This window comes from Symsagittifera roscoffensis, chromosome 1, assembly GCF_963678635.1.
Source record: "Symsagittifera roscoffensis chromosome 1, txSymRosc1.1, whole genome shotgun sequence".
NCBI classification, from domain to species: domain Eukaryota; kingdom Metazoa; phylum Xenacoelomorpha; order Acoela; family Convolutidae; genus Symsagittifera; species Symsagittifera roscoffensis.
The window spans coordinates 81,796,079-81,808,739 of record NC_087062.1 but is presented as its reverse complement, the minus strand read 5'-3'; the positions used below and the strand labels follow the sequence as shown (position 1 = coordinate 81,808,739).

The following is a 12,661-nucleotide window of genomic DNA, read 5'->3' as shown; positions in this document are numbered from 1 at the left end:
TTTGAGTACTAACTTTTCATTTGAGGAGTTGAAAAGTAACCCATATTCATTTGACATATTATAGTTGCAACTGTCAAATAAAAAGGACAATTCTCTAACTTGCGTTCGGACGGGAATATCATAACGAGAAAGATCAAAAAGTCATCGTGTTGATAACGTGGCTAGAAAATCAATGCAAGCTAAATTGCAAGATAAACAGTGGCATGTTTTATTTGTTCGCCATGATATTCGGGAGCAAGTTTAAGACAACATTTCTTTAAAATTTACAGTAAAAAGTTCTTACCGGACGCCTTGGTGCTCGTGATGACGTTTCCAGCCATCATAAAATGAACCGTTTTCATCTCAATTCCAGTGACGTCATCAGCTTCTTCGTCCTGAGTGATGTCATCGATTGTTTCCTTGCCAGAAACGACATCATTGTCATAATTATTCACGATTTCACCATGTCCTCCAGTTTGAGTGACGTCATCGATGATTTCCGCGTGGAACTTTTCTTCGGGAAATGCACAAGCGTCCACGCAGTGCTTGTAGGCGAGGAAGTTGTTGGAGTTTCCACCACAACCATTGTAGTTGAAAGTGACGCAATCGTTTAACTTTGGGTCATAAGCGAACCGAACAATCGAGTAGCTACAGTCACCGGAATCTATCGGGTCGCTACAGTTCGTTTTAGCGTATGACTCAGACAAGGGCTCGCATGATAACAAGGGGGCAAGAAATACAACAAGGGAGCAGGCTACAAACGGAAATAAATGTTTGGCCATCATCAAAAAAAATCAACCACGTTGAAAAAACCTGTTGGGGCAAATTTCAACCAAAATATAGAAGTTGAATGTATCGCAAATAAAATCTTCAATCGATGAAAAATGAAGTGCAAAATAAACAGAGCGGAGAAAAGTTTAGAGTGATTAGGTGAACTTATCGAATCCCACCTAGGGAGATAACATTTTAAATTTACGGTCGAGAGGATAACAGAGAAAAAGGCGGATAAAATAAGGGCCACAAAATGCAATCAAGAGGTAACTATTTGCAATACTTACCCACGCCCAAGTTGGATGAGCACTACGGCCTAACTAGTTGGAAAAGGCAAATTCAACTTTGTTTTCAGTCAAGAAATGCAAATTTGGAGAATTTAATGATGTTAAACTTGTCGCTAGGGATTTTTAAACAGAATTCTCAAATGTCCCTCTAAAGGTAGCCGGTGTCTTCGTAGCGGACCTCCCTTAGAATTCACACTCTTCCCGGAACAAATTAATCTAATCAATTTGGCAGGACGGACAAGACTCAGTGTAAACGTTTAAGCCAATGTCAATTTCATGCAAATCCCTAAGCACAGAGACAAAAATGAATTGACGGTAAGAAAAAATCGCCTGAAGATAGCAAAAAAGCATTTAACCATTCAACAAAAGTCTGCACGATGAAAATAAAAGTCGAGATTGACAATGCCTTGATTTTTTTAAATGGTATTACTTCAGATTATATTGCCTTAGTTTAAAAGAGCTGGGAAAATCCCGTTTCTCAGAAGGTATCATAGCTTAAACACAGCTATCAAATAACTTGAAACAGGCTTTTTATTTCCATTCATTTCACTGGGATGTATTTTTTTTTCAGTGATTTCAATAAAACATGAACCGGAAGTAGATTGCAATTACACATGGCTTCAAAAAAATTTACTCCGCTTTCAGAAACCGCACTTTGAAAAAGTATGCGTTCAATCAGAAAGTGTTAAAACAGTTACGTGAAACGTCAGCCATTATGTAACCAATACCAAAGTGACGCATATAGATACGATATCAAGCTTGATCAAGACTTCGAATTCTGACAATTGATACGCAGGGTTTAGTATTAAGAGATATCATCCACATGGATCAACCACATGATTTAGAGATATCATCGATTTAGAATTCTCTCACTGTTTAGCTAAATATATCAACATGTAGTGTAGGTTTAGCTTGTTTTACTGGGAGCAGCTTGAAAAAAAAATCTTGATCCAACGATCGAATTTTTAATTATCAGTTTCAAAATTTAGTGGTGTAACGTTCGGCAGAAATAGTTTTTATTGGCATCTACTGGATAAAATCAACTTTCATTTCGGCGATCTGAAACTGTTTGATGATGATTCAAAAATGGATGAATGATTCAAAAATGGATGATTGAAAAACGTCTCAGATGGCTGAAATGCAACTTGATCCTATCCAAAAAACGAGAGAGACCAAATATCTTACACTCTGACTAGTCATTCAGTTGAAACAATTCTAAACACAGAACTGACAACATAAAGTGAAAAATTAAACTGGGAACCTATAACAAAAGTTTCTAAACAATGCACATAAGCTTGAAGGTTGCCTTACATTAAAAAAGCACAATTCCATGGCACTAATATTCTACTTGGCAGGGCGACAATTCGTAACAGGCGACAATTCGTAACAAGGCATTCGCAATAAGAATTCGCTTGCTCCGCTGCGCTTACATCTGGCACGACAGGAATACTGCGCGTGAATCAGTGTTTCCATCTCAATGTAACCATGTCGCTTGTAACGAATTGTCGCCTGTTACGAATTGTCGCCTGTAACGAATTGTCGCCTATTACGAATTTTCGCCTCACGATTCTTCTTAGCATCTGCATTTTTCTAGTCAATTATTCAAATTGTCACTATTCAAATTATCAAATTGTAATAGCAAACTGAAATGGATGAAACCCTGCGACATCAAGGTATGCAGCCCCATGAAGAGAGGCAAAAATTTCTAACCTACCAGTATGTTAGGCAAATTAGTTTATAATCATTGGAGCAACTTCTTGGACAAATAGCAAACGCAAAAGTTAACAACAAGAAACCCAAAATTCTTCGTGAAAACTAGCCTACGCGTGATTGAGATATTCGGCAAAAAATTTGCAATATGAGTATTTTAAAAACAGATAACAATTCTCAAAAATTGAAGAAAAAAATAATTATGGTTCCGGAGTTCCGTAAAATCTTCTTATAAGATCGCTAAGATCTTTCTGGAAAAAGATAGCCAGAAATCGAATGTTGGAAATCGAGAACATGAGTTGAGTATTTAAGCAGAGGGCAATGAAGCAAAAAAAATCCATGAAAGACCTATAAAGTTAAGTAATGACGAAAGAGGTCTGGAAATTTATAAAGCACAGTACACCTCCATCGAAAACGAAAAACAGAACGACAAGCCAACCCATACCGTAGCTTTTACTGTTGCAAATGAGTAAAAAAAACTCATACTCTGCATATTGAATATCCGTTCTCTGAGGTGCCAATAATAAGAACTGAAATCATCCATTAGTAATTTAGCCAATTCACACACACCAGATTGATTTTGCTTCAGAAATGACACAAAAGTTCCTAAAAACTGAAATAATGTAGCCTCTCAAACAAAAAACAAGAAATAATCGTCATAGTTGTTAATCAAAATCTGTAACTTTAATTAATTAAATGATGAGAGGAAGGCACTGGGAGTTTAAAAAGATCTATAAAATACTTTTCATTGAATACTCTGATTTTTAATGATCCCTGAATGAAACAAGAAAAATTTACAACCAGACTACATCAATATCAACCGACTGTCGACACACTTCATGCAGTACAGAAATCTAGTGACATCGCATATGTATTTTTTGGGACCAATAATCTTGTCAAAAGACAATCTAGATACACATCTACCTCATTGAAAAAACTCTTAATTTTGAAATTGCACTAGAAAATGGTTTAGAGTTTAACTATTTTGGCTACATGATCTAAGATGCGTTTTTGTTTCAACTTTAAAAATAGTTTGAGCTAATTTTTGGCTCATTTTAGCATTAGAAAACAGTCATGCTTTAAGGTTAATTTGATAAACATGCCCTAACTAAAAAGCGATAAGATAAGATTCAAAATGAAAAGTCTATAAAAAACAGGAGTCTCGAAAACTAAATTTTCGAAATTTTTTGTGGTGCATAATTTTCCAAACAGTTATCCTTTCAAAATAATTCATTAAAAAACGTGTTTACAATTAAATTTTAACACAAGTGAAGTTGCACTTTGCATACACAAGCAAAAATATGACCGATAACTCTACTGGGAAAAACTGAATGAGTAAAACTTTGAGTCTACAAAATCTCTTAAGCGACGCACGCTAATTATAAGTCTATATAAATGCTTAGTGACGCAAGCCAATTATGACGCATCAGCAGTACCAGTCGATTTGAAAAAAAAAAGAAATTTACCAACTAACATGCCTCAATTTATAGAGCGGACGCATTTTAACTAGTACACGAAAAAGTTCATTAAGCACATCCGACCCTGCCCAGGTTCGAACCCTCTTATTTTGTTGCGGGTCTCCTTCCTTGCCTCTACGCTACATATCCATGAAACCTTGAAGCTAAAGTGCTATTTTTAATATAATAGTCTGTGTTAATATCCTTAGCATTGGCTGTACTTGGTAGATGGTTATTGATCAAAATGAACACATTTTGTCGCAGCAAATTTTGCGTCGCAACAATATTTGCGACATAGTTTAGAGAAAAAGAGAGCTCATACTATAACACAAGCTTTGTTCGCGTAAATAATTAGCAGAATTTTTCGCAAAACAGTGCCTTTACACTTTTCTGTGACATATTAGCATAAGTGGTCTAGCAATATGTTTTAGGTAGAAAATCTATTTCAGTAAGATTTAAAGAAACTTGCCACATTTATACTGTGAATTTTGAATCAATTCTATGCATTATCCAATCTATTCTAGTCTATTATAAGAATAAAAAAAACTTGAAAAAAAACATGAAAATTTTTATGTGGCAGATCAAATTCATGATTAAAATTTTTCAATATGAATAATCATTTATCACTTTACATCGTATGACGTATTTTTGTAGCCCTGCTTTTTGGTTGGAATAATCAATTCAAAATTTCGTCACATCTTCGGTGCTCAGAAAATGTCCTGCTAGTACCCAAAAAAATTGATGAGAACAGTTCACGCTATTCCAAAACTCGTCGCCACGCAGTTTGAGATTGAGTTTTGAAAAGGAATAAAGACTGTTTTTTTTTTTAGAATTTATAACATTATTCAAAATCATGCTTACATACCTGACCCCAGGGTATTTGATGATACAAGGATATGGGTGTTTATTTAAGCCAAAGTTGGAAACCTATTTTGACATGTGCTATTTTGTGGTCTATTGCACTATATGTTAGGACGGGACTAAATTTCTGGACTAAATTCAACCCAGCGACATTTGGGCGGCAAGCTTTGGTCAGAACTGTCAGTTGAATAAACGAAAAAAGAGGTAAATTCCTCTAATAAGCCAGCGTTAACAGTCTCTCTGCAGTTCAATACAATAAAAAAGAAGACTTTTTTCGCAATAAACGGGTTCTTTTTGGGTTAAATTAGACTACATAACACGTAGAAGCACAAAGGCAATCTCGGGCCCTTGGGAAGGTAATGGGAAACGCTTGTTTAGTAATCTTTTCCACTAATTATAGAGCCCGCTAGAATCTCCCACTTATTGTTCTAGCCCAATGCCCAATCCCCTCGAGTTTTCCTCTGCTCAGCAGGGCAACAATACTAGTCAACCCTTACAATCTGGGAGGACTTACCAACAAAAGACACCCCTCTCACTCTCTCAATCCATCACCAAGTATTGATACATTGATTTTCGTTATCTGAAGACTTACTTCTCTAATTAAGCCACGGCGTGAATGAAATAACCCCCAATTCGCACCTTGAACATATCATTAAAAATAATGAACAGCAAATCCAACTAAGCGTAGTGTAATAATTTTCAGCGTTCCAGTTTTTTTTCATGGAAAATTGATAAGATCAGGTCAAACGAACTTTTTGAAATAATGATTTCCTGAAAATTGTGATAGCAATCCTTGTTAACTGATTTTTGTCTGAAGATTGCTTTCTTAATTAAATTTCTGCCAGTGCCAATCAAGTTGAAAAAAATCAGCAAAATGATTAAAGACGCGCTTATGTTTTTGTTAAATTGAAAGAAGACATACGAACATAATACTTACCTTTTAAGCGTAAGACGATGTTGAATGGCGAAAGAAGATAACAAAAGACGTGCTTATATTTTGTCAGCATACTCTTTTGAAGAAAAAAAGAAAAGCTATCTTTCAGAATCAGAGCCTGAGAATGAAAATGTTCCTCTAGTCTGTTTTATGCAAATTTCACTTTCAAGAAATCGTACTTTGAATCGTTTGAACTAAGACTAGCAAGCTCATCTTCATTAATCAATCGGTTCGTAGAAAGCAATGTATCTTTGAAAAATTTCTAACGTATTTCAGCTTCAACCGGGGTACGAGTATGATATTTGGGTCCCAGGAAAGTCCCAAAAATTTTGTGAACCCTGACAGCACCCCAGTATAAGATTGCTGGTTTCAATTTTTGAGTAATTTTTTAAACCTAAATTTTTTGTAAGTTTTTCAAACAAATCATAAAAAACGTCACATCTCGGAAACTAAAAGGAATTGAGCAGAATTATTTGGAGGCGAAATTCCGACTGCTGAAGTAACCTGACAGCCTCCTATCATAGCGTTGCTTTTTACAATTCATATGAGGGAAGCTGACATTATATGAGCAGTCATATTTGGAGGCAAGATAAGCAAACACTGAAAAAATCCTGACATCAACCCACCATGAGTTTGCTATTTTCAAAAGCACTATTGGTTTTTATTTTTAAAATTTTCAACAATTTTTCAAAAATTCATAAAAAACGTCATATCACGAAGGCTAAAAAAAATTGAGCAGACATACTTGGAGCCATGATCTGCAACCCTTAAAATAAACTTGACAGTACCCAAGTATAAGGTTGAAAATTTCGAATTCTTTTAAAACTTTTTAGCCGAATTTTTGTGGAGGCAAGATTTGTTAACTTTTGAAAGTACCCCAATAGCACCCCACCATAGCGTTGCTAATTTTATTTAGTTTTTTATTTTGAAAATTTTAGAATTTGACAACAATTCAAAAATTCGAAGTTTTTAAGACAAAATACCGAGCAACAGCACTGCGATGAATGACTTTTTCCAAAGCTTGAGTCCTTACGGAAATATTTAAGGGTTTTCAAGCACGGTATTGACCAAAACAGTTTTTAAATACTTCAAACTTCAAATTATTGTCGTAGCTTGAATATAGTACCTGCATGTAAATCTTTTCAAGATAAACTTTGAACATATTCAAAATTATTTGGGAACATTTCACTTTGTTTTTATAGCTTAAAACGATTTTTGAATATTTCAAGCTATTTATCATTAAAGCTTTGGAACAAAGCGGTTAACAAACGTTTAAATTTTTCCAAGACGGTTAGTCAAGGGCTGAAACTTTGATATATTTCAAGTTATTTCATAGAGCGAGTAGGTTCAAAAAACTTAGCCAACAGGCAGGTGGACGAACTTGTTTTTGAAAAAATCTTTCGAACTTCAAAGCAAGAAAAAGAGGCTCTTTAACCACTATGAATTTTTAAAACAATTTACGATTGACATTTTTCGCTAAAACTGACTGAATTTGAAAAACTGGTTCGATAGGCAATGTTTCTATTCCGCTGGGATACCTGATAATTAAATTTCTTTTACGAAATAAGAAGTCGGTCACGTTTTTCGTGACTTTTCAACATTCGTTCGATTGTGGAGCTTGCTATCCTTTTGACAAAGGAAGTGAACCGAACTTGAAACGAAATCAAAAGTCAAATCGCGAAAAAGTAAACTTGAGCCTGAACAAACTTAAGACCTTTCCAGAAAAAACCAAAAAAATCATCGCGACCTGCTTAAGAACCTGAACTACATTCATCAACCCTTACAAATTAAATTTCTTAGAGCAGCTACTCCAGAGATTAAATTTCGAATTGTTTCTGATTGTTCAATCGCGTAGCAAAAAGTTAAGTTTTTTAAAGCAAGGAGATCACTGTTGTTAAAAAGTTCGTTTCAGCTTGAAATGAACCTGTGCACGCAAAAATTGGGCCAAAAAGTGGACAGAAACTGTCTAGCTTTGAAGTTGGATCAATTTCATCTCAAAGAGTTGATTTCAAAGATTTGACTTTTGCAAAACAAATGCTAGAATACTTCAAATTTTAGAACATTCTCTGCTTTTTTTAAACGTTGAGCATTAAGAAATTTCTGAAACGTTGCGCTCGACAGAGTTCAAATATAGCTAGCGTTCAGTTAAACATAGCGCATTCTGACTTTCATTTAGTATAAAAGATGTCCGCTAGGTACTGTCTCGATTTGAAAATTACCACGTTGCTTACTCTGCTTACTTTTTTCATACCAGGAAGAATTTAACCTAGAAAATATATAGCAATTGATTGACTCTAATCAGTTCCCGGAAAAAAACAAAGAAAAGGGGCGAACCGAATCTTACAGCTACTTGTGGTCCCACACAAGCAGATCTTTACAAGCTAGCAAAAAAAATAAAAACCAATAAGCCGGATAAATTTCAAATAACAAAATTGAAAAAGCCACAACTACAAACACATGAAAAAGTTGTTTGGAATGATGTTCAATTTGAGGAAAATAGGTCCAGAAACAATCGCCGGAATTAAATAATGATTCAAAATTTTTACCTTTTTGAAATTTCGGCAATTCTAATCTTCTACCTTGCCCCTTCAGGAAACACACAAACAGATAAAAATCTGTTTTGCCCTCGAAATGACGTTAAAGTTTGGTCACCAAGCCATTAAATCATACTCACAATTTGACGCCAAATAAAGCAAAGAAAAAACATAGAAATTACGAAAAAAAACTGACTTAGTATGTTTACAAATTGAAAGAATAGTTACAACAAATTTTTAATTACTACAAAAATTGCTTACAAAGCTGGAAAAATCTGCGACGTGGCAATTAAGCCGATAAAACATTAGCAACCAATAGGCCGACAATTTTTCTGAAACGGAACATATTTTTTTTTGGCAGAGAAGACAGGTCCTGCGAGGTTCTAACCTAGGACCTTTGACGTACCAGGCGTATTCGTTAGCACCAGACCACGTAACACGGAGAGGCAAAAAAAATTGAATTCATTATGAACTGAACTTAAATTACCATTTCTAAGCTTATGAACAAAGATATTCAAGAAAACAAGTCTGTTGCAAGATTTTAATACCCATTTTATCGCAATGGCAATTAGTATAGGAACAAAAATTAAGCGGAAACAAAGCAAAAGAACAAAAATTAAGAGGAAACACCAGTTGAGTAAAAACAAATTGATTTTATAAAAAAAACTGTATAAAATTTCAAGACTCCCTGAAACTACAATGAACAACATTTACCATGATACTTGCTCCCAGCCCAAGAAAAACTCGTGATTTGACAACAAAGCCCAGAAAAGCAGATAAACGAAGATTTGACAAATCAATTTTTACCGGAAATTTTATTTCAATTGCAAACATATTAAAAAAACAAGGTCCTGCCGCGATTTGAATCACGGACCTTAGGGTGCAAAGACGACGGCGTTCTCTCTAGGGCAAGTGTGAATAAACCTTAACATTTTCATGATTCAAAAATGAAGCAAGTTAAAAATTTCTAAGAAAAGTTGTTTAGGGAAAAAAATCTGGTTCCCGATTACAAGAAATTTTGCTAGTGTAACGAACTCGATTGTTGGCAAAACAACTTACATGGAAAAGTTACAAAACAACGCAAGATTTCTTTTACCTGCAACAGAAGCAACATGATTATAACAGAAGTTGCACAACTAATAACAACAAAAAATCCGGCCTGAAGTGCAAGATGAACAAAAAAAATCGACTGTTTAGTTATTCTACCTATATATTTTTTCATTTTTATTGAAGAGGGTCATTGAGGTTCATTGACAAAAAAATGTAAGGTTTCAACTTTTCTCATGTAAAACCAATACACAGCCTCGGCAAACACTTAACAGCCTCGGCAAACACTAATCACATATAAAGCTGCTACACATGCTAACAAATTGCCAACGCGATGCAGCAAAAAAGGGGGAGGGTGATGTCATCCGTTTCGCCGCAGCCGGTCCCACCTTGGGGAGCGGCTGCTCACCCTAACCCACTCCACCACGGCTGCCCACCTAGTTACATAACAGTATATATAAAAAAGAGAGCCCCAGTTTTCATTTTTACGTAACTTTGAGCGAAATGCTTTGGACAGGTTAAGCACAGAAAAAAACCAACCGCAGTTTTTATTACTTCAATCTAAGGCATACGAATGTAAGACTCACCTTGGAACGCATTCAGATGATAGATGACGAAAAAAAAGAACACTCTAAAACATTGTCCACATTGATGCCAAAAACAACCATTTAATGTTTTCAAGCCATGGTTTAATTCGTTTTCTTCCAATTGATCGTTTGAGCGTCATAAATTTATCACAAAAGGCAAGCGGTCTTAATAAGGTAAAGGGGCGGTCATAAAACTATCGGCTGATTGGAAAATACTTGAAACTGGACAACATATTTATAATAAAGCAAAGGTTTCTGTTGAAGGTTTATGTGGAAATAATTGAGATTTAGAGCTTACGCTTAAGTAATTTTCCTGATTGGTTGAGTTTTCATGTTGAGAGCAAACACATTTATCTAAACCTGAATTGAAAAGTATCCAACTTGAGAATTGCTAGCCTCAATTCAATTTAGTAAAAATTCGATTTTCGCAGTGAGCCCCTGGAGTATATTTAACATAAGGAAAAGAGGAAAAAACAGGAAAACGACTCAGCATAGAGAGGATGCAATGGAATCGCAACCAACCGGAAACAGAGAATCCGGATTCAATATTTCAAATTGAATTGACAAGCTCACAACCAATTCCTCAACGCTAAATTAGCCTTCTAGTTTCCCGTTTTTAGAAAACAATCAGAAAAGAGAACTTACCCCAGTCTATTGAGCGTGGAATTTAATCTAATTTCGAAGGTAAAACAAATCAGGTCTCATTTGACAAGCTAAATCATAAGTCCCAAATCTGCAAAAATAGCAGACTGATTTAAATTATTTCAACTGAAATGATAGCGGTTACCGAAAAAACTATTCATTATAATGACATGGTGAGTTGAGGAAAAGTAAAGACGAAAAAGACAAATGAAATGGATTAGACTCCAAAATGTCGCGTTTTGCAGACCTTTTCTTTCTGAATAAGCCGACTGAATAGGTTCTTTATGGCTACTTCATGTATTATTTTGCACTTAATAGGGACAAGGTAAAGAAAATATTGAATTTTCAGAGCGCGTTCTGATTGTTTTCTGACTGTAATGAAGTCTTGGAATAGAGGGACCATAAAACTACTCAAAATCTGCTGTGGTGAAAACACCATCTGAAATAGCAAGACGCGTTTTCAAAACATTTACATTGTCTCAACGCAGTAAAGCATTGAGACTTCACTTAATGGTAATTTATGTGTACTTGATTGAGGGAGAGACGTAATTGAACGGTGAGTTTTATTGATAGAAAACAGATTTGCACAGCATACCTTAGTTTTAATGGGTTTCAAACGTCAGCTCGTTTATAAGCAGCGAGCAGAACAAACAATTCATTACAATAAACGTAACCTACAGCAATGTTTCCAGCAACAAACTCAAATCGGATTTTGTTTGCAATCAGAATAAAAAATGAAATGCTGAAAACCAACTGCTGTTAGTTAGCCAGAAGGGCAGGGAGTCAAAAACCTCAGGACTTCGACCCCTGCCAACGCAAAGGGTCCCCCGTTGTACTATTTTGAGATATCCATTTTTGGTGACAAACCCTACAATTTTTTCTAAAGGCGCCTTGGGCGCCAATATATACTAGTTTTGAGGGGGAGCGCGCGCCGAAAAAACGCAATTTTTTGGTCAAAATTTTCCTAAAATTGCCTAAAAATGCCTTTTTTGGCCTGTTTTTCCAAAAGTTTGGTCTAAATGGGGTCTTTATAGTGATTTAGCAGAGTTCGGAAAATCAATTAGGTCGACCTAAAAAAAAAGCTTGACAAAATTTTCGAAAATCCTCCCCCCCTCAAGAAAATCCTAGATCCATCCCTGCCTAAAGTGGTCATTCTATGGATTAGGCAGGACTCAAAAAATCTAATTTGCTGATGTAAAAAAAATGGGCGACAACATGCAATACAATATTAAATTTTGAATTAGAAAAACTTGATTTTCGTTATTTTTGCAACCCCCAAACTCTATATAAGAAAAATCGTGCTATGTTTTCGTCTGGTAGCAAACAATTTAAACCAAACAGCTGGCCTCAATTCAATCTGATTAACTTCTGTGCTGAATTAAATCGAACTGGCAATAGCGCGCAAAAATGATCCCAAACTGTCAATTTTCGAACCCATAAAAGTTTGCGGAAACTAACAACTTGATCAACTCTAAATTTCGGGCTATCAAATCAGATTAATTGTGAGATTTTGACCAATTCGCTTGTTTGATTTAAATTTGGGACGTTTGTGTGGGGAATACTAATTCATGTTACGCTTTCAGCATAACAGGTTGTCTTCAAAATAATAAACGAGCAGTTTACGTAGGCGAAAAGCACATTGCTGATTCGATACAGAATAGTAAATTTGATTCAATTACAGAAACTTCTGCGTCATATACTTTTCTAAGAAGTGTTCATGAGCAACCATGCTCAATAGGAATTTTTTCAGCAGAATTTTTTCGAACTTAAAATTAAAAACCAAATTTAGTGCCATATACGCTTACTACTTTTGCAACCAACTAACAATATAATCAAAGCTACAACAATTAGC

At 35.2% G+C, this 12,661-nt stretch overlaps 1 protein-coding gene across 1 annotated transcript in view; it reads right to left on the bottom strand.

The window, feature by feature from the left end:
- Window positions 1-5,462, bottom strand: part of LOC134851027 (calsyntenin-1-like) — a 28,700-nt gene extending 23,238 nt beyond the window's left edge. Inside the window, exons 1-2 of the mRNA XM_063866910.1 lie at window positions 5,070-5,462; window positions 284-1,323 (exon numbers count right to left, since the gene is read on the bottom strand). Coding sequence (XP_063722980.1) covers window positions 284-764 — 481 coding nt within the window. The 5' untranslated portion in view covers window positions 765-1,323; window positions 5,070-5,462. The remainder of the gene's footprint in view (window positions 1-283; window positions 1,324-5,069) is intronic.
- Between the last annotated feature and the right edge of the window lie 7,199 nt (window positions 5,463-12,661).